Consider the following 20,162-nt stretch of genomic DNA (forward strand, 5'->3'; position numbering starts at 1 on the left):
GTGGCAGTTAAGATCTCCAACAATAAGTCTAGGTGAAGGAATTTGTTCCAAAATAGCTGTTAAATCTTCTTGGGATATAGTTTGATTTGGTGGGATATACATATTACATATATAAATCTTTTGAGGTATATTTATTGCGATAGCTATTAATTCAATATTATTTGAAGTCACTGATAACTGTGTGCTCATGAATTTTTTATCCACGTAAATTGCTACTCCACCACTGGCAATGTTTTGGTTTAATCTGTTATTATAAAAACATGAATAATTACGAAAATTATATACATGGTTTGAATTTTTGAAATTTGTTTCCTGTAGACAGATAATAGATGGGTGTGTTTCAGAGATAATATGTTTTAGTTTTTCAAAATGGGTGTAAAACCCATTTAAGTTCCATTGAAGCAGAGAAGTGAATGTAGTTATTCTTTAGAGGAATTATTTACCGATGAGTCGGAATCTTCTTCCGACAATAAAGTTTTCACTGCAGAGAGTAAAACTATGTGTTTGCCAAGTTTTCGTATTAATTTGGTGCTTTTGGTTTTCATTCTTTTGTCGGTGTAGTATGGATGTAATTCCGTTAGAAACTTTATAAGTGCATGAGAGTCTTCTGAATACAATTTTGTTACGCTGATTATGTCTTTTGATCCTTGTATATTTTCGAATAGATCCACTACCTGATCGAAGCTTAATAATTGTTTTTCCCTTTCTACATATTTTCTAGCTGGTTCTAGTAATGTTTGGAGATTTGGTATCTCATCTCTTAAGTTTTTGTCATCAGTTTTGGTTTTTTACTTTAATTGAAGCTTAGGTTTTTCAAAGTTTGCTTCGGCGGGTAGCGTGATGGCATCTTCTAGAGTTCTTTTTCCGGTTGCTTTGTTCGAAGTTATCTGGGGTTTGTGAGAATTCATATGTGTATTTTTATTTGAAGGTAAGTGTTGATTTGTTTCGGGTAAGGTTGATTTATGTTTTTGGATATTAGAGGATGACTCAGACTGTGTAGGTGTTGCGATTGTAGTGTTAACTGAAGAAGTGGTCAAATGTATAGATGTATTTTGTAGTGAGCACTTTTGGGTTTGGTTTATTGATAAATTTGGGATTGCTACTGTTTGTAATGTAGTTTGAGAAGACGTAGTTAGTGTGGAGGGAGTGGTATTTGAGATTCTGGGAGTATTTTGTAGATTATCTTGTTGAGTATGATTTATTGATGAATTTTGTCTCATTTCTGTTTGCATTGCACTATCATTGTGAGGATGGTTAGAAGGTGAAATATTTGGACAATTAGCTGCCTGGTGTCCAGTTAATTTGCATTTGAAACATGTTTCGTTTTGGGCTATAAATATGCGGTACGATGTTTGTTCCAACTCGATAATAAAAGATTCAGGTAGTACAAAGTTGTCTGGAAAAGGTGAAACGAAAATTTGTCTTCGGAAGCTTAGAATATGACTGAAGGCAGGATTGGTTGCTCCTATCCGTAGGTATGGTATGTCTGAGAGAGGATTTAAACCTAGTTTTATTAATTCGTCCATTATTAAGTTAGAAGGTATACTTGGACATGCATTGGACAGAATTAAGCGGACTGATGGAGTTATTAATCTTCTCGCTTCTAGTATATTTCCATTTACTATTATCTTCTTTGTTTCTGCTATGAATTTATCTACTAGGTTTTTAGATGATAAATATATATGCATATTCTACAGTTTGATATACGGGATGCGAAAATTATATTTTTTGGTTCTATATGCTGACTCAATCCTTCAAGATAGTCATTAATTGTACAATTATCTAGAGTGTTAAATAGAATAGCTTGATCTCTGTTTGGGATTAATATACTACGTGGTTGACTAACTGCTTTTGAATACGATCCATTTTGTGGTAGCTGACTGGAAGATGACATCTTTTAAATGGATTTAAAATCCGACTAAAACCTGTGCTGTCTTACAGCTTTCGTTGTGATACCAGTTCATGGAAATTGGATAATACTTATAACTAATTGCAGTGATTTACTTAAATATCTAAATCCAAATAGATGAAAAAAGTATATTTTATCTACTCACGATTCCAATATTCAGTATACAAATCACTTTCACTTTTATACTTAATTACTTTTAAATTTACTTTAATAATTGCTATTTAACAAGCACGATAAATTAGTGCCTAAAACACGTCTTTCTCGCTTGCTGATCAAACATAAACTCGACGTTGGCTCATTGTGCAACGGAAAACGTCCATTCCTGGCCCGTCAGTGTTACACAATTCATATAAATGTCGATGGTTATTTCTAAATGCACCAAACAGGTAAAGGAGCCCCAGCACCGCCTTGATTTCTATCACAGATGTATTCCCATAATGTGGACAGTTCTTCCAACTTTCAGATTTTTCTGCAATTCGTTGGTTAGTATGCTTAACCAAGTCAGCAGTCATTTGCTCATTAATAAATAGCAGTAAGCACTCAATTGATATCTTGGCATGCTTTGCCTGATTTTTGACTCCCGGTAAATGTGTAATTAAGTTTTCTGCACTTCGAACATTAAGGTTTTTAGGTTCTTTACTTCATTTTATTCTTTTCTGTCCGGAATAATAACAACCTTAACTAAAACTTTCTACAACAGCTTGTTGATTTCCATTCTCTTATTTGGGTTATTTTTCCATATCGGGATAATCGCTGTTGATACTTACATTGTTAATATTGTCTTCTGGTATGGACAGTGAATGCAGAATACTTTCAAAAGAAATAAGGCACCAGTATTGCAAATATTCAGAAGACTACATAGCCTAAATATGTTCGAAATTTAAAGAACATAACTTTTGCAACTAAACATAATATTTATTTTGAAAAATATGAAACTCCTAACCAGTCCACATATATTCAGTTCACAGTTCACACTGTAAAATGCTTCGACAGCTCTTGTTACCTGAAAGTGATGAGAAATAAAATTTGTAAAAAACCTTAATCTAAAGGAATAAATTTACAGGCTATAGTGTATTTTTATGTATGAGAGAGTAATAAAACAATAAATTATGTATGCAAACCCCTAAACTGTTGATACGGGTGACTCAATGAAAAACAGATATTTGTCAACAAGTTTACAGAAGTATATACGAAAACAATTTTAAATTGAGTATGACCACCAGGTATAAAGGTTGGAGCAGAATAGAATACAATAGTTGTGAGGATTACTAATCCCTAAATAAGGTTGCCAGTGTCGGAGTGATGGAGGTTAACAGGTACTAATGAATTTGCAAGAAATGTAAGATGTTTATTTTATTGGTTATATATAACCAATAAAAGTTTAATAAGTACCTACCTATTTGCAAAATAAAGTTTAATTCTTTAGATAAAATAAAACATTTTATTTTATCTATTTGCAAAATAAAGTTTAATTCTTTGCCTATTTGCAAAATAAAGTTTAATTCTTTAGATAAAATAAAACGTTTTATTTTATCTGAAATGAGTGCATTCTACGAAGTAAGGGTTTCAACAATCAAACATTTAATTCTTTAATTCCAGGAATCTACGACAGTAATTGACTAGATAATTACCTTCTAAACTTATTCCACAGAAAATGTGATAGTGGGTTTTTTCATTTTGTATATAGGAAGGTCCAAGTGGCGTATTCAAAATTCTTAACAGCTCACTAAAAGTAGGTACTTCAGTTGCAAGGTGCAGTTTATTGTGTATACTAGTGTTATGGAAAATTTGGAAGTGCCGTGTAAACGCCGAAAAATTGGTCCTCCAACAGTTAATAAAAAAACATTAATATTTAATTGTTTTAAATCATTTACAGACAAACGTTTATGTGAAAGTGTTGATGAGACCGTTGAGTTAGTTAGCAGTACACTTGGTGTTGGGAAATCTACGATTTACAGAGTTATTAAAGAAGAGAAATGTGGTAGTTTTCAAATGCCACGTAATGCTCCAGGGAAACCAAAATTTCAAATAGAATATCATTTTAAAGAAGGACTTCGACGGAAAGTGCATGAATTCTTCTTTAGACAAGAATTTCCAACATTGGATAAAGTTCTTGTCTCAGTTCGAGATGATAAGGATTACCCAGAAATGAGTCGAAGTACGTTATGGAAACTTTTAAAAGAAATAGGCTTCCGCTGGAAAAAGAATCCCAGAAAGTCTATTTTATTAGAAAGAAGCGATATTGTCATATGGAGAAGACATTTTCTAAGAACCATAAAGGAAATGAGAAACCAAAAAAGAAAAATATTTTATTTTGATGAAACATGGATCAACGAGGGTCATACACCAAATAAATTTTGGCAGGATGAAACTGTTACAAGTCAAAGGCACGCTTTTGTAAATAACTTATCTACTGGTTTAAACCCACCATCAGGAAAGGGACGCAGGCTGATAATAGTACACATTGGCAGTTCAGACGGCTTTGTTGAAGGTGGTTTATTAACTTTTGAATCAACTCGTACCGGTGACTACCATGAAGACATGAACGCTGATGTCTTTCAAGAATGGTTCGAACAAATCATAGATCTTCTTCCTAAGAACTGTGTAATAGTAATGGATAATGCAAGTTATCACTCCAGACTTATAGAAGGACTGCCCACAACCAAGTGGTTAAAAAAAGACTTGCAGAATTGGCTGAGTTCAAAAAATATTACGTACCATCCCGGATCTATAAGAAAGGTACTTTATTCGGTGTGTGCCCTTCATAAAGAAAAATTTAAAAAATACGAAATTGATGAAATTGCCAAAAATCGTGGAATGACAGTACTTAGATCCCCACCATATCATTGTGAATTAAACCCGAATAAACTGGTATGGGCACAGATAAAGAGTGAAGTTTCAAGAAAAAATACCACTTTTAAAATTCATGATGTTAAACAGTTGTTTTTGGAGGCCGTAAATAATGTAAAACCTGAAAACTGGGAAAAGGCAGTAAATCACACTATTAAAGAAGAGGAAAAAATGTGGAAGCTGGACAATATTACTGATAAAATGATCGAGCCAGTTATTATAAATCTTGGTTCTGAAAGTTCATCTTCTGAATCTGATTTGGATTTGTAACAAGTAGCTGTAAGTTTTATATTAATATTTTTATTCATCTATTTAACATACCTTGGACGGTTTTAAAAACTCTTTTTCTCTTTTGTAATTTTTAAAAATTAAGAAAAATGTGAATTTTTTAAAACCCTTTTTAATGTAGGCCAGTCAGTTCTAATATAATGTGTGATAAAAGAGGTCACTTTTGTTTACATACACATAACACTTTATAACACTGAAATAATTCGTTTATTTTTTACAATTATTCAAAGTAATTTTTCAATTAATCTTGAGCACGCCCATGGAGTGGTCGGAGCTACCAGTTAAAATTATGCTAATTACTCTCTCGTTCATAAAAATAAACTCTAGCTGATGCATAGTAGACTTTTACTGAAAACAACTTGAAAAACGCGCGAAAAAAATTGTAGCCGACCCCTTCAAGCTTCATATAAAAGACAAGAAGAGACCAGCACTGAAAGTCGGAAGAAAGACAACACTGTTATTAAAGATAAAGCCCTATTCCAAACATTGCCTGGATTTGAACAATGGGATAAACTTGATTCATGAGAACGGTTTGAAAATGATTGCAATTGTGACCTATCAACCACTAATTGATGACGAAATTGTGGATTTAGTACGTAAAGACAAGGATATTTTTACCAGCCAATAACGTGAGACACAGTAATGACAAAGAACTGAATGCCCAAGCTTCTTACCCTTCACATGTAGACACCTATGATGCTTTGGAAAGTGCAATGAACTGGTTAAAGCTTTAAACCGAGGATACCACGCCTCAACTCATATTTCTTAAAGAACTTAGATACATGACTGCAAAGAAACGTACCTCAACTTATAATAATAGTCTCCCGTTTTATACCGCTTCGCGGCTTTGGGGGTATAGCAGGGTAGTCTTCTATGTCTAGGGCCTACGGTATACAAGGAAGGTAACATGGCCAGTACTACGCTTCAACCGCCTATTATTACCCCTGGTTTTACCCAAGGTACTCATTTTATTCAGGCTGAGTCGACCTGGGACCTATAGACATTTTTAAAAATGTCTAGTTGTTCTTTGCCGGCGGTAGGATTCGAACTCCGGACCACCGGCGTGCGAGGCAAGCATCCTACCGCTTGCGCTACGCAGGCCCCCTGCGTAGCGCAAGCGGTAGGATGTTTGCGCTACGCCTACGTACCTCACCTTTTGTTCAAAAAAACAATACAGGACTTTTTTACTTAATAATTTTTTATCTGACGTCTATTTAATAATAGTTGAAACTTACACGATATTCCGAGCATTCATTTTGTAAATGAAATATCAACAGTATGCAGTACGTTTTAAATCGGATAAATCAGTGGTTTGGATGGGTAACAGTTCAACTAATCCGCATTATTGACGCGCTACTATATATCAAATACTCTAAGGCTGAAGAGGGTGGCGAAAAAATGGAATTTCATGCTACGTTTATAGACTTTCAAAAGGCAATATAACGAGCGGTAGAAAATTACTGAGTTACATTTATGACTGCCAACGTAAAACCTGGAGTAGTTATTAATTCTTAAGAGGCAACTCGGAATTATCAGAATCCTTAGAGAAATGCTATATAACGCTATAGATCTTTTGGCATGAGAGCAGATTTGGTATATGTTTCCGCGTTAAAAGGAAGTTATTGGGGTTTAAACAAAATTGGAAGGCAGGTGTAGATCAAGAACTCACTCGCACCATACAAGCTCAGTTTTAAAGTTGACATAAATACTTTTAGATAAAAGCCCTATAAATGCTCTTGTAATAAACTCGTGGAAAATTCTGGTGCTAGACTAACCCACAACTTCCGTTTTGAGGAAAAGTAGGTGGTATGAGGTTAAGATTTAGCACCAACAAGATGTTCTATCCTTTTCTGGTAAAACCAATGCCCCTACAAGTTCGTCTCCAAATTAAGGTGGCACGTTAAGCATAACTTAACTCATGACACCCATTTCGCATTCCATCCATTAGTCACGTTTTACTATAGGCTGTTTATGACTGTCGCTGTACCTCCACTAATAGATAATCATGTCTACTACCGTTTCTTCCTCGGTAATATCTGCTACATTTTAAAGACGAAATATCAAAATAAAAAACTGCAGACCACACTCTATAAACTCCGAAAACTTTAAACACACCAATCGCGAAAGCGTATCCTCCTTAGTCAGATGATATAATTCTTGTTCTAATGTGAATAATGTTGGTATTATACGTTGTCTTTGTATTACTAAATCGCTTACTAAATTATAATAACAGGGGTTCAAAGGGGTAGTGAAGCGCAACATAAGATGCTGTTTCCAGTTAGCATTCTCTACCTTTTCCTACTCAATCCCTATCCTCACCTCCACGAAGTGCGGCTTGGGCTGCACGGATGAACCCTGGAAAACCTAAACAACCTTGCTGGAGATTGGGTAACCAACCCCAATGGAAGGCAGGGTCAGGGCTGACGAGGAAGGGAAAAATGGTCCTCCGAAAAGGGGGTTGGTGAGCAAGGTTAGCAGCCTACGGACTGTCAAAAAAAATGACGAACCACGCAAGAAAAAGGATAAAGAGACCAAATAATCTACGAATTGGCACTTGGAACATCGCATCGTGGAACAAACTCGAACAAAAAGTTGTGCAAAAATTGGAGCTCCATAAAATTGATATATGTGCCCTAAATGAAACAAAAAAGAAAGGGAAAGGAAGTGCCAATAGAAACAAATTTATATTCCTGTACAGCGGAGTAGATAAAAGCAAACGAGTTCAGGCAGAAGTAGGCCTCTTAATGTACAATAAGTATAGTAAGTATATTATTCAAGAAATAAGATACATCAACGAACACATGATGCTGGTTTGCCTTAAACTTCACCAGACGATACTTATTATTATCCCCGTATATGCACCGGATAACAGCAAAAACAAGGAAGACAAAAATGCTTTTTATGAAAAGCTTCAAGATATACTGGACACCACAATAGCCGGTAGTAAAATAAGAAACGAAGAAACGCTCAACAACAGAGAAAGACTTCAAGAAATTTGTTTAATGAATAACCTCCGAATTAACAACACATACTTTGACCAGCCAATACAACATAAGATCACCTGGTCAGATACAAGAGGACGTAATGATTGACTACATTATAACAAACAGACAAATACACCTCAAGAATATAATAGATATGCGTACTCTATCTTCCGCCAATGTAGGATCCGACCATCGCCTTGTACTAGGAAAAAGAAATATAGCAATCACCACACAAGGCAAGCGAAATGCAAAAGTAGAAGAAAAGTTAAACATAGAAAGCTTAGAAGAATAAGGGACATAAAACTTGTATAGAAACAGACTAACAGAAAAGCTAAACAGCCATAACCTAGAGACTAAAATGAATATAGAAGAATCCTGGAAAATTATTAAAAAATAAATCCTACAAGCAGCGGAAGAAGCTTTAGATAAAAGAAAAGTTAACAGAAATAAACGGGAATACAAAACACCATGGTACGACGAAAGGGTAAAAGCACTAGCAAATGAAAAGAAACAAGCTTTCCTAACATGCAAAGGAGTGAAGCTACTGGAGGCACGAGAAGACTACGTGAGAATCAGGAAAAGAGTAAACTAAGACATAGATAACATCAAAAAAGAACACTGGGAGAAATTTACCAAAGATATGGAATACGACCTCTATGGATCCCAGAAAAAGATGTGGAAGATGATAAATAGACAAAAAACAGAAATGAATGAATTTGTACGCATAGATAACATTACGGAGGAACAATGGACTGAGCATTTTACGAAATTATATGGAGAAGGAGAAGAAGAGAACAGAGATATAATAATTAACGAAACTCACGATAGAGTACTTATATCAGAAGAAGAGCTATAAGAACAAATAAAAAAATTAAAAAACAAAAAAGCAGCTGGTCCTGATAAGATAAACAATGAACTGCTAAAATATGGATGAACAACACTACGCAAAATGCTCCTAAAATAATTCGTCAATATAATAAATACCGGAGTAGTACCAGCGGAATGGAAAGAAAGTTTCCTGCTACCGATATTTAAAAAGGGAGACTCGAGAAATCCTGAAAAATATAGAGGCATTAGTCTGATGAATAGTACATTAACGGCAGTCATAAAAGATAAAAGCGAGGAAAAAGCAAACATGGCAGATGAACAACAAGGCTTCCGGAAGAACCGCAGCACAATAGACGCAATTTTTATTATCAGACAAATAATAGAGAAGTCTATTGAATATGAAAAATCAGCATACATGTGCTTTATAGATTTAAAAAGTGCTTTTGACAGGGTGAAGCGAAATGACATCTTAAATTTATTACAAGCTGAACAAATAGACCATCAGATAATAAGGACAATTAATGAAATTAACAAGAACAACAAGATCAGAGTTATAATGCCAACAGGGGAAAGAGAATGCATAGAACTATAAGAAGGAATCCGCCAAGGAGACTCGCTCAGCCCATTGTTATTTAATATAGTGATGAATCAAATAATTCACGAAGTAAGAAAACGACACGGATACCACATGGGAGCGCATAAAACCACGATACTATGCTATGCTGATCATGCAGTACTAATTGCTAATAACGAAGATAACCTAGAAAGGCAGAGCTCCACACCTTTAATATCAAAGCAAACAAACTTAATATGAGAATATCAGTAAAAAAAAATAAATGTATAGTGATCAGTAAATAGCCGCGTAGATACAAACTATAAATAGACGCCAAAATTGTAGAACAAGTAATGAAATTCAATTACCTAGGAGTAGAGATCACTAGTGACAGGGATATAAGAACAGAGACCACAAGGCAAGCATCAAAAGCGGCAAGAGTAAGTGGTTACCTCCGAGAAACCATATGGAGAAACAAATATCTGACCATGGAAAGCAAAATGAAAGTATACAAGACAACAGTAAGACCAATCCTAACATATGCAGCGGAGACAAGGACCAATACAAGAAAGACGAAACAACCAATCAACAATATCGAAATGAAAATATTAAGATCCTAGTCGCGCGAAGAAGAAGAAGAAGAAGAAGAAGTATAATAACATATACATACCAAATAATATAATTTTTTACTTACTTCTTGAGGAGGAATGTCATAAGTTCGTGTACGCAGATCAACTCGAGCATAGGCGTCAATACATGGCAGAATAAAGAATATACCTGAAAAAGAAACTCAGTATAAATAGAATATAAAATACAGTAAAACCTCTGTTTACGACCACTTTTTAAAGTGATTATCTGAGTATAACGACCATTCTGAATTTCAGGTCAATACAAATTGAAATCCTCGTTATTTTATACCTGTTTATATCGACCATTCTATTAAATGAACACTGGCAACCATCGTCGAAATTTCCTAGTACCTGTCAATGATAAAAACATCCTCAAGTGATAACTCCTGTTGCCTACAGCTTATTGATTTTTTCTGCTTGGTACGTAATAGTTTTTTTACCGTGGTATTAATGTTGTTTTGGAACTAACGAGTATGGCGAGAAAAAGAAAACGCCTATCTATCAAAGAAAAGGTGGACATGTTCCGTGGTTGTGTGAATGCGTGTGTAATAAACTTATTTTCCACGAAAATAAAATTAAAAAGATCAAATAAAACTTAAAAAAAACTATTAATAATATTTATTTTAGTAAAGCGTAATTAATTCTCGAAGGGAAAGTATTTTTGTATGTATCGTGGACCGATGCAAATTATGACATGCTGATTACTAAACTCAAACTTAACACACTCTTTTTTTTTAAACCAGACGATAAACTCCAATCTTATCGGCCTGGTCTCTTGTCACGTCATTGCCTACCATATAATATTTCGTTTCCCATAAATGAAAAATGCAACGTATACAAATGTATAATTAAAGTGTCCAGCATATCTGTAGTAAATAAACATGTTAAAGTTTAGTTTCCGTTAGGGAGTTTCGCAAAAAATGAGCAATCTAACTATTTTTACATATGTAAATAAATGTCTGAGTAACTTTTTTTTACCTCAACCGATACCAACTGAAAAATTTTGTTATTGTTAAGTGATGCTGCACCATATGATCAAAACTGGACAGCATTTAAAAACAGTTTTTCCAAATTTGATACACGTTACCTGTTTAGCAAGTACTTTAAATAGAGTAACATAAACTGTAAGGACAGAGTTTCCAATGGTCAATACCTTTGTATCAAATATAAAAAAATATTTTTAAAAGCTCCTCTGCGAGTACAGGCGTATATGGATTGTTTACATAATGTACTCTACCGCTAGAACCGATGATAACTAGATGGGGAACATGGTTAAATTCAGTAAATTTTATAACCGATAATTTTAAGAGTATCGGAGACGCCATTTATAGTTTCGATATAGATAGCGCAGGTGATATAAAAAATGTGTGAACGTTATTAAAAAGTAATTTGGCACATACACAAACCTTCTTCTTCTTCTTCTGATGGCGCTACAACCATTTGTAAGTCTTGGCCTGCTTAACAATGTTCTTCCATTCTGCTCTGTCGGATACTTTCCCTCGCCACTGCCTGATGTTCATGGTTTTAAGATCCCTCTCTACGTCGTCTATCCATCTTTTACCGGGCCTTCCTCTTGTTCTGTTTCCTTGGGGCTTCCATCTCTGGACTACTTTTACAGCTCGATTATCTGGCATTCTTTCTACGTGACCAAGCCAGTTTAGTCTTTGCGACTTTACAAATCTAAAAATATCTGCGCTCTGCATTAGTTCATCTATCTCGTGGTTCATTTCAATTCTCCACGTATCATCGCTGCATTGGGTTGGTCCAAATATATTCCTTAGTATTTTGCGCTCAAATATTCTCAGTTGATTTTCATTAGTGGTTGAGAGGGTCCATGTTTCACATCCATATGTGATCACTGGTCTAATTACTGTTTTGTAGATTCTAAGCTTAGACTCACGATTCAGTAACTTACTTTTCATTAAGTCTTTGTATGCATAAAAGCACTTATTATCGCTAAGAATCCGTGCTTATATTTCTTGACTGATGTTGTTGTTGTCATTGATTATTGAGCCTAGGTAGGGAAAAGTGGAGGAATATTTGTAGGTATGGTTGTCTACCTTCAGATTCTCATATTCATTCGATTTTGTGCACTCCATATATTTTGTTTTGCTTTTATTTATATATAGACCAAACGTGGCAGCTTCTCTTTTCAGTTCTATAACTTTTTTGCTTAATACCATTTTGTTGCGACTTATTATGGTAACATCATCCGAATATGCGCATATTTGCATTGATCTTGTATTAATACAGCCGTTTATATCCAGTTTTCTAACAATGGCTTCTAAAGTTAGATTAATAAGGCATCACCTTGTCTAACTCCATTTTCAATATCTCCATCTATTCTCACCATAGCTTTGGAACCCTCCAGAGTCATTCGTATAAGTTTAACCAACTTATTGGGTATCCCTAACATAGATAGTTGCTTTAACATCTTTTGTCGATCTACTTCATCAAACGTCAGTTTGAAATCGATATTCAAGTTATAAAGAGGTATGTTATACTCAACACATTTTTCATGTATACCTCTTAACATATGTATTTGGTCTATAGTTGACGTATTTGGTCTGAAGCCACATTGGGATTCACCAATAGTCTCCCCCGAAAACGATTCCAGGCGGCTGTGTATAATTCCTGGTAATATCTTGTAGACGACTGTTATGCCCCTATAATTTTTGCAGAGTCGTTTGTCTCCCCCTTTGTACATAGGAAGTATGATTCCTACTTTCCAATCTTCTGGGATGACTTCTAGTATCTATATGCGGTCTATTAGTTTACGGATACGCCTCCATAGCGCATGTCCACCATTCTTTATCAGTTCTGTAGTTATTCCATCTGTGCCAGGTGCTTTGTTATTTTTTAGATGTTTTATGACGTTTATCGTTTCTTCCAATGTTGGTTGCTCAACTAGTTGTTCTGCTGTGTGGTGAATTATTTCTTCATCTTCGTTTTGATCTTTTTCTGGATTTAACAGCACTTGAAAATGCTCCTTCCACCTTTTCATTATTTCCTCTTTCTCGCTGATAATTGCCCCATTTTTGTCCTTGCAAACTGTTGATCTTGTCATGTATCCTTGGGTGTATTGCTTGGTTTCCTTGTAACATTCTACAGTCTCTCTTCTGTCATTATAATCTGTAATTTGTTGTATTTTTCTATTCAACATTTCTATCTTTTTTCTTCTACACATTTTCTTTGCATCTTTTCTGAGTTCTTCATATGCCCTTCTATTCAATCGGGAATCGCGTTGTAGACATTTCTGTCTAGCTATATTTTTGCTATTTATTACTTGTTGGCAATCTTGGTCAAACTATTCCTCGTTTCTTTTGCTTTAGGCTTCACCTGTTTCCTTTGCCATATTTGTAATTGTTGTTTGGATGACATTCCATTCTTCTTCAATGTTGTTTTGTTCTCCTTTTCATTTAATATGACTTTTTTAAGAAATGGACGAATCGCAATTTGCGCCTCTATATTTGATTAAATTTATTAGTACCAGGTATCATCGACGTTCCTTTATGAATATTTTTATAAGAGAAACACGTACTAACAACTCTTAGTTTGTTTGCCATTGCCAACTGTGCCACTCTTATACCGTTGTTGCTGGTAATATCATGTAAACTATGGTTAAAATATATCCAAACCAGTTTAGTAAATATTGCTAAATCAATTACTAGATAAGAAAAGCGAAACATTTCATTAGACCAAAGTATTGAAAGGATCAATTCATTAAATGAAAAATATTAACACCTTGAGGAAACCATCAAAGTGTATCAAAAGTTCTGCGCAGTGTTAAAGAAAAATGAGGGATATCAAAATAATTCAAATAAATAATATTATTAAGATAGGGAATTGTGATGATAATTTAATTTTACAGGTAGAACCCTCAATTATACAATATTATACAAAGACCAGAAAGATTCTGGAATGGCGATCAAGGCAAGAGGTACATCGAAGCAGAGGACGACCACCGACTAGATGGACGGATGATATCAAGCGCATCACCACAAACTGGATGCAAGAAGTTCAAGATAGAAATAGGTGGAAAATTTTACGGGAGGCCTACGTTCAGCAGTGGACAAATATAGGCTAATTGATGATACAAAGTTTGCTCCTTTAACTTCATGTGAAGTAGAAAGGAGTTTTTCAACATACGAACAATTATTATCAAATAGACGGCACAGTTTTTCTCTAGAAAATTAAAAGAAACATTTAATAATATATAGTTTTAACCGTAATCATAGTATAATAAAGAGAAATGATGATGATAAATCAAAGAATAAATGAATATATTCATGTAGGTAATAGAAATGCATAAAAGTATACAAAGCATATTTTAACTGTTTTTTGTGCATATTTGCATGCATATTTTAGGTTTTTTTAAGTGCATATTTCCCGAGCTCTATCGATTAGTATTGTCAACATTATCAACATACGGGACCGGACTACCACGATGCAGCCACATGATTGGCCAGCGCGCGCTTCTTGACGTTCGCGCCACGGAGTGTGCCGATACGTCCCGACAGGACAGGTCACCGCGACTATAAATAGAGCGGTTGTCCTCGACGCATCAAGGAATTTGGATATCGGTTAAAATACTTGGGAATTCCAAGGTTGGCCAAATCCAAATTTCTAATTGATTCGATGCAGGGAAATTCCACTTTCGCTAAGTAAAACAAAGGATTTGTTTTACATAAAAGCAGGTAGATTTTCTCTCATCAGTCAGTCGAGCTTGCCTCTTCTACTGTAGACCTAGTCGGTGCTATTATTGTTCCTACTAAGTTATTGTTTTATTTCTGATTTCTTATATACCATTTTTATTTTTGCATTATTGTATATTCAGACCTTTTCAGGTTAGAATATTACTTTGATCTATATTTGTTCCTATACTGATTGTTTGATATTTTAATTGGTTATTTTGATTGTTTATTTTTCTTGTATTTTGTGTCTAAGTTGTTCTTCCGTAAGTTAAGAACACTTAGAAATATTTATCTTGCTTTTTATATTTTATATTTTGATTTGTACTTTGTCTAAGTAGTTCTTTCCGGTAAGTCAAAGAACTCTTAGAAATATTTCTCTGAATATTTGACTTGTTATTTTAATTGTTTGTCTAAGCCGTTCTTTTCCGGTAAGTCAAAGAACTCTTAGAAATATTTTCATAATCATTGTTGCATTATTATTTCCGATATTTTATCTAAGATATTTTTCTTAAGTTAAGAAAATACTTAATACATTTGTTTCTTTCATTCTCTATTTTATGCTAAGTTGTTTCTTCCGTAAGTCAAGAAACACTTAGCAATATTTTCACATCTTTTCTATATTTGATTTTTCTTATTTTCTTTTATAAGTCGTTTCTTCCGTAAGTCAAGAAACACTTATAAATATTTGTGCATTTATTTTACTATATTTGATTCTCTTGTTTATTTTCTATTCTAAGTTGTTTCTTCCGTAAGTCAAGAAACACTTAGACATATTTCTATAATCTGTTTCATTTTTGCATTTCTCGTTTTATATTTTGAGTATTTTATTTTTCCACTCTAAGTCGTTTCTTCCGTAAGTTAAGAAACACTTAGAAATATTTCCATATTTTACTCTCACATTTACATATTTCATTTATCTATATTTCTGTCCTAAGTTGTTTCTTCCGTAAGTCAAGAAACACTTAGAAACATTTTTTTCTTTGCATTATATTTTTATACCATTTAATTTAATTGTTTACTAAGTTATTCCTTCCGTAAGCCAAGGAATACTTAGATCATTTTTACCTATCTGTTTTCCATTTTTGCTCTGTTACTTTGTAACTGTTCCTTGGAACCGTTACCTATAACAGATATTTGTCACTGGAACTGTTATTTATAACAGCGGTAGTATTTAACCTTTCTACCAGCGACAAACCAAAGATGGTGAATACCCGATCCAATTCCGGGGATAGGAAGAAGCCCGAAGAGCCGGCGATGGGTCCTACAGGCCCAAATGCCCCCTCTCGGCAACATGGCGCCCAACAAAAATCCGAACCCACGACCCCCGGACCGTCTTCAAGCCAGCCTTCAACCGCTGACTTCATAGCTGCACTTATGCAAGCGATGACGGCCCTTTCAACTACCCAAGGCACAATACCACAGATGCCCCAACACACACCTGAGCCACCGAAGCCCAGGATCACTTACATGAAACCACCCCAATTCTCAGGCCGAGACATCGATAATCCACTCAACTTCCTGAACAAAGCAGAGAACTTCCTCACCAAATACGATGTCGACGAGGACCAATGGATTGATTACCTAATAGACAATTCTCTCCATGGTGATGCGAAGAAATGGGCCCAGAAATTCTCACATACGGACCTGCCATACGACACGTTCCGAGGCCGCCTCCTGAAGAAGTACAACGATCCCGCTTTACTTTCAGCCCTCACATCCAAACTCCACGGCGAACACCAACGGAAGGACGAACCAACGGAAGACTTCATCAATGGGAAAGCTGCCCTGTTCAGACGTCTCGCCCCGTACACCCCTGAAGACCAGAGATGCATCACAATTGTGAATCAACTGCGACCAGATATCTCGATCTGCCTACGGCTGAACATTCCGAAGACAGAAGAAGACCTCCTATCGATCGCCCAGGGAATGGAAGCAGACACCCGCCGGAATACCGCTCTGAACAAACCCCAGCAACAACCTCAACAGCAAACACAGCAACAGTCGCGACAGCAGCGACAATCGTACCGTCCCCACCGGAACAACAACTCCCCACGTCATCCGGAAGCCATTGAAGAGTGGAGGAACCCCAACAATAGACAGTTCAGGATGCCATTAAGGAACCAGCCTCCACCCCCACTGCCTCAGAATCAGGGAAACGCCAACAGGGGCACCAACTAAACCCTGTTGTGAAGATGGTGCCCCAACTGAACCCAATTCAGATGCGACCCTCGACAGCAGGCCTCCCACAACTCCACGGAAGGATCAACCAGCACCGCGTGAAGATTTTGGTCGACACCGGAGCATCTGGGAATTTCATCCACCAGAGGCTGATCCAGAGACGGAACCTGCAACGAGGACCAGGATTGGTTCAACTGGCGTGCACGGACAGCACGTCCCGTACCCTTGGGACTGCTGAAGTCAATATTACCATCGACAACCTCGAATCAACTGTCAACTGCGTTGTAATGGAGACCTTGAACCACGACGTTGTGTTAGGGATGCCTTGGTTAGAACAGGAAGAGGCCAATGTAGACATACCCCGTAAATGTCTACACGTCGGTACCACCTGCAGAACCATAATCTACTGGAAGAACCCAGCTAGACAGCAACCCAAAACCCAACAGTTGGAACCCCATCAAGCTCCAGCCTTCGCCTTCCAACAAGTTGAACGACTGATACAAGAGTACGATGACGTATTCGACGACCGTTTGCGCCAGCCGACCACCAAAGCCACCGAGATGGTTATCGAGGTAACCGATAACCAACCGATCAACGTGAAGCCATACAAATACTCCACGCAGAAGAAACAAATCATGGCCAAGGAGGTGAGAGAGATGCTAGCCGCAGGAGTCATCCGCCCCAGCAAATCTCCTTACAATAGCCCGGTGGTTATTGTAACCAAGAAAGATGGCACCCCCCGTTTCTGCGTGGATTACAGGAAGCTAAACAACGTCACCGTCGACGAAGCCTCCAGTATGCCGCCAATCCACGATTCCATCAAAGAGATCGGTACAGCACAAATCTTTACCACCTTGGATTTGAAAAGCGGATTTTGGCAAGTCCCTCTACACAAGGACTCCAGCCCGAAGACAGCTTTCAGCCTGCCTGACGGTTCTGCCTACGAGTTCACCGTGATGCCCTTCGGTCTGAAGAATGGACCAGCTGTGTTCCAGAAGCTCGTGACTTCAGTCTTCGCAGGATACATAGATATATTCATCAAAGTGTATATGGACGACATCATCATATACTCCGAAGACTGGACCCAACACCAGAACCACCTCCGCCTAGTTCTAGAGAGACTTCGGACACACGGACTATGGGCATCACTAAAGAAGTGTAAATTCGCGGCAGACGAACTGGAATACTTAGGGCACAAAATCACCTCCGCCAACACACAACCTCTGGAAAAACACGTGGAGAAGATCAAAGGCTTCGACACTCCACGTACGATGAAACAGCTACGAAGTTTCATCGGGACCGCCAACTGGTTGAGAGATTTCATCCCTCGATTCGCTGACATCATCACGCCTTTGACGGACCTCACCAAGGGCAACAAGAGACGTCTACATTGGACTGATGCCGCAGATGCCGCATTCCAACGTCTCAAGACCGAAATCGAGGGAGATCTCCTACTCCACAGACCAGACGCATCCAGACCTTTCTGCCTCCAGACGGATGCCTCTGACGTCGGCATGGGCGCAGTCCTCTTCCAAGGGACCCAAGATGACAAGAAAGTAATTGCCTATGCCTCCACAAAGTTGAAGCCAGCTGAAACTCGTTACCACATCAACGAGAAGGAGTGCCTCGCATTAGTTTGGGCACTCAAGAAGTACAAACACTTCCTTCAAGATCAGAAATTCACACTATACACAGACAGTCAGGCTCTCTTGTGGCTCCACCGGTTTAAGGAAGACAAGGCCAAACTATCCAGATGGGCCTTGGTACTCCAAGAATTCAATTTCACCACGGTACACATCCCAGGGAAAGTGAATGAGCTTCCTGACCACCTATCCAGGAATCCGACCACCGAGAGAGAAGAAACTGATCAGGAGCGGAGGATCAGGTAGCGGAGTAATCGTCGGATTCACTCCCTGCCTCTCGACGCGTTAGTGTTCTGAGCTGTTGGACGTGAATCCCTGTCCTGGCATTTGGTTTTCACCTCTGGCTGCGTTGAGTAGTTGAGTTACTGTGACCAAATGCCCATCTTGGTAGTTAGTATTCGCCTCTGGTTGCGTTGAGTAACTGAGTTACCGTTGCTAACTAACCATCTTCCTGTCTCTTGTTTTTCTTTTTCTTTTTTGTTCTCCTGAAGAAGCTACATACAATTGTAGCGAAACGTCGAGATGAACCCACTTTTGGGTCACTCACAAATGACACGGTCCAAACCCGGAAGACGAATAAACTATAATTCTGACTCTGGCCGTGGAAGCCTACGATTTCATTTAATAAATATAAAGTTTACTCTAACGGTAATATCTTTTTAGTCTTTTAGCTTTAATTACTATCTTTTACAATTTAATAAAAGTTCAAAAAATATATTCCCGTGTTTCTTTTTTGGGAAAAGGCAACAATCAACTAAATTGCCTTTGTTGTATGCTCACGTATTTTATATACAATTACCAAAAACTCTCATCCTGAAAATACCCCTAAATATTGTATCTTCTAATTCAGCCCTTTTATTTGATGCTGGCTAACTTTTTATTTAAAAGGCTAAAACAAAAAACAAAATTGTGAAGGGCACTTCATTTCGACAATGTGTTCAATAAAAGGGTAAAATACGAATTTTATTTTTAAAAACTCATGTTTTTAAATGATGTTATAAAATTTAGAAGGTGTATAGTTTAAGCTGATATTATTATAAAATGTTCAAATTTAAAAAATTATAATTTTTCTTAAGTGTTATGCTTTGCATATTTATAATTTATATTAAATTATTATGTATTTATCATTTTCTCTGGATAAAGTGTGTATATATATATATATATATATATATATATATATATATATATATATATATATAATATATATAATGTATATACAGGGTGTTTAAAAAAAAAATAACCCCGTCTCTAGTTGAAAAGTAATTGGGGTTTGCTTAGTAAATAGGTTTTGTAACGCCATCCGTTTTCAAGATACAGGACGTTGAAGAAAAAAAAATCTACGCATTTTTTACGATTTTGCCGAAACTACTGGCAACATTGTAATAAAATTTTATACGAATATGTTTTGGAAGCTGATACATCCCATGAATTTGTTTTTATATCTAATTCTCATAGAGGGCGCTAGTTACACGGATCGTACTAAGTATTAGTCAATATAACTTTTTTAAGAGTATAATTAATAATCAAAATTTCAAGTAAACTTAAAAATCATTCAATTTTACACGAAAAAGGTACTCTTGGTAAAACTCGATACTGTGTACCGTTT

At 36.4% G+C, this 20,162-nt stretch overlaps 1 protein-coding gene across 4 annotated transcripts in view; it reads right to left on the reverse strand.

The window, feature by feature from the left end:
* Positions 1 to 20,162, reverse strand: part of LOC140450413 (band 7 protein AGAP004871) — a 602,043-nt gene that overhangs the window by 225,213 nt on the left and 356,668 nt on the right. For all 4 annotated transcript variants that reach the window (XM_072544034.1, XM_072544033.1, XM_072544036.1 and 1 more), the window contains exon 4: positions 10,107 to 10,189. In XM_072544034.1, the coding sequence (XP_072400135.1) occupies positions 10,107 to 10,189 (83 nt within the window). The remainder of the gene's footprint in view (positions 1 to 10,106; positions 10,190 to 20,162) is intronic.

Source organism: Diabrotica undecimpunctata, chromosome 9 (assembly GCF_040954645.1).
Source record: "Diabrotica undecimpunctata isolate CICGRU chromosome 9, icDiaUnde3, whole genome shotgun sequence".
NCBI lineage: Eukaryota > Metazoa > Arthropoda > Insecta > Coleoptera > Chrysomelidae > Diabrotica > Diabrotica undecimpunctata.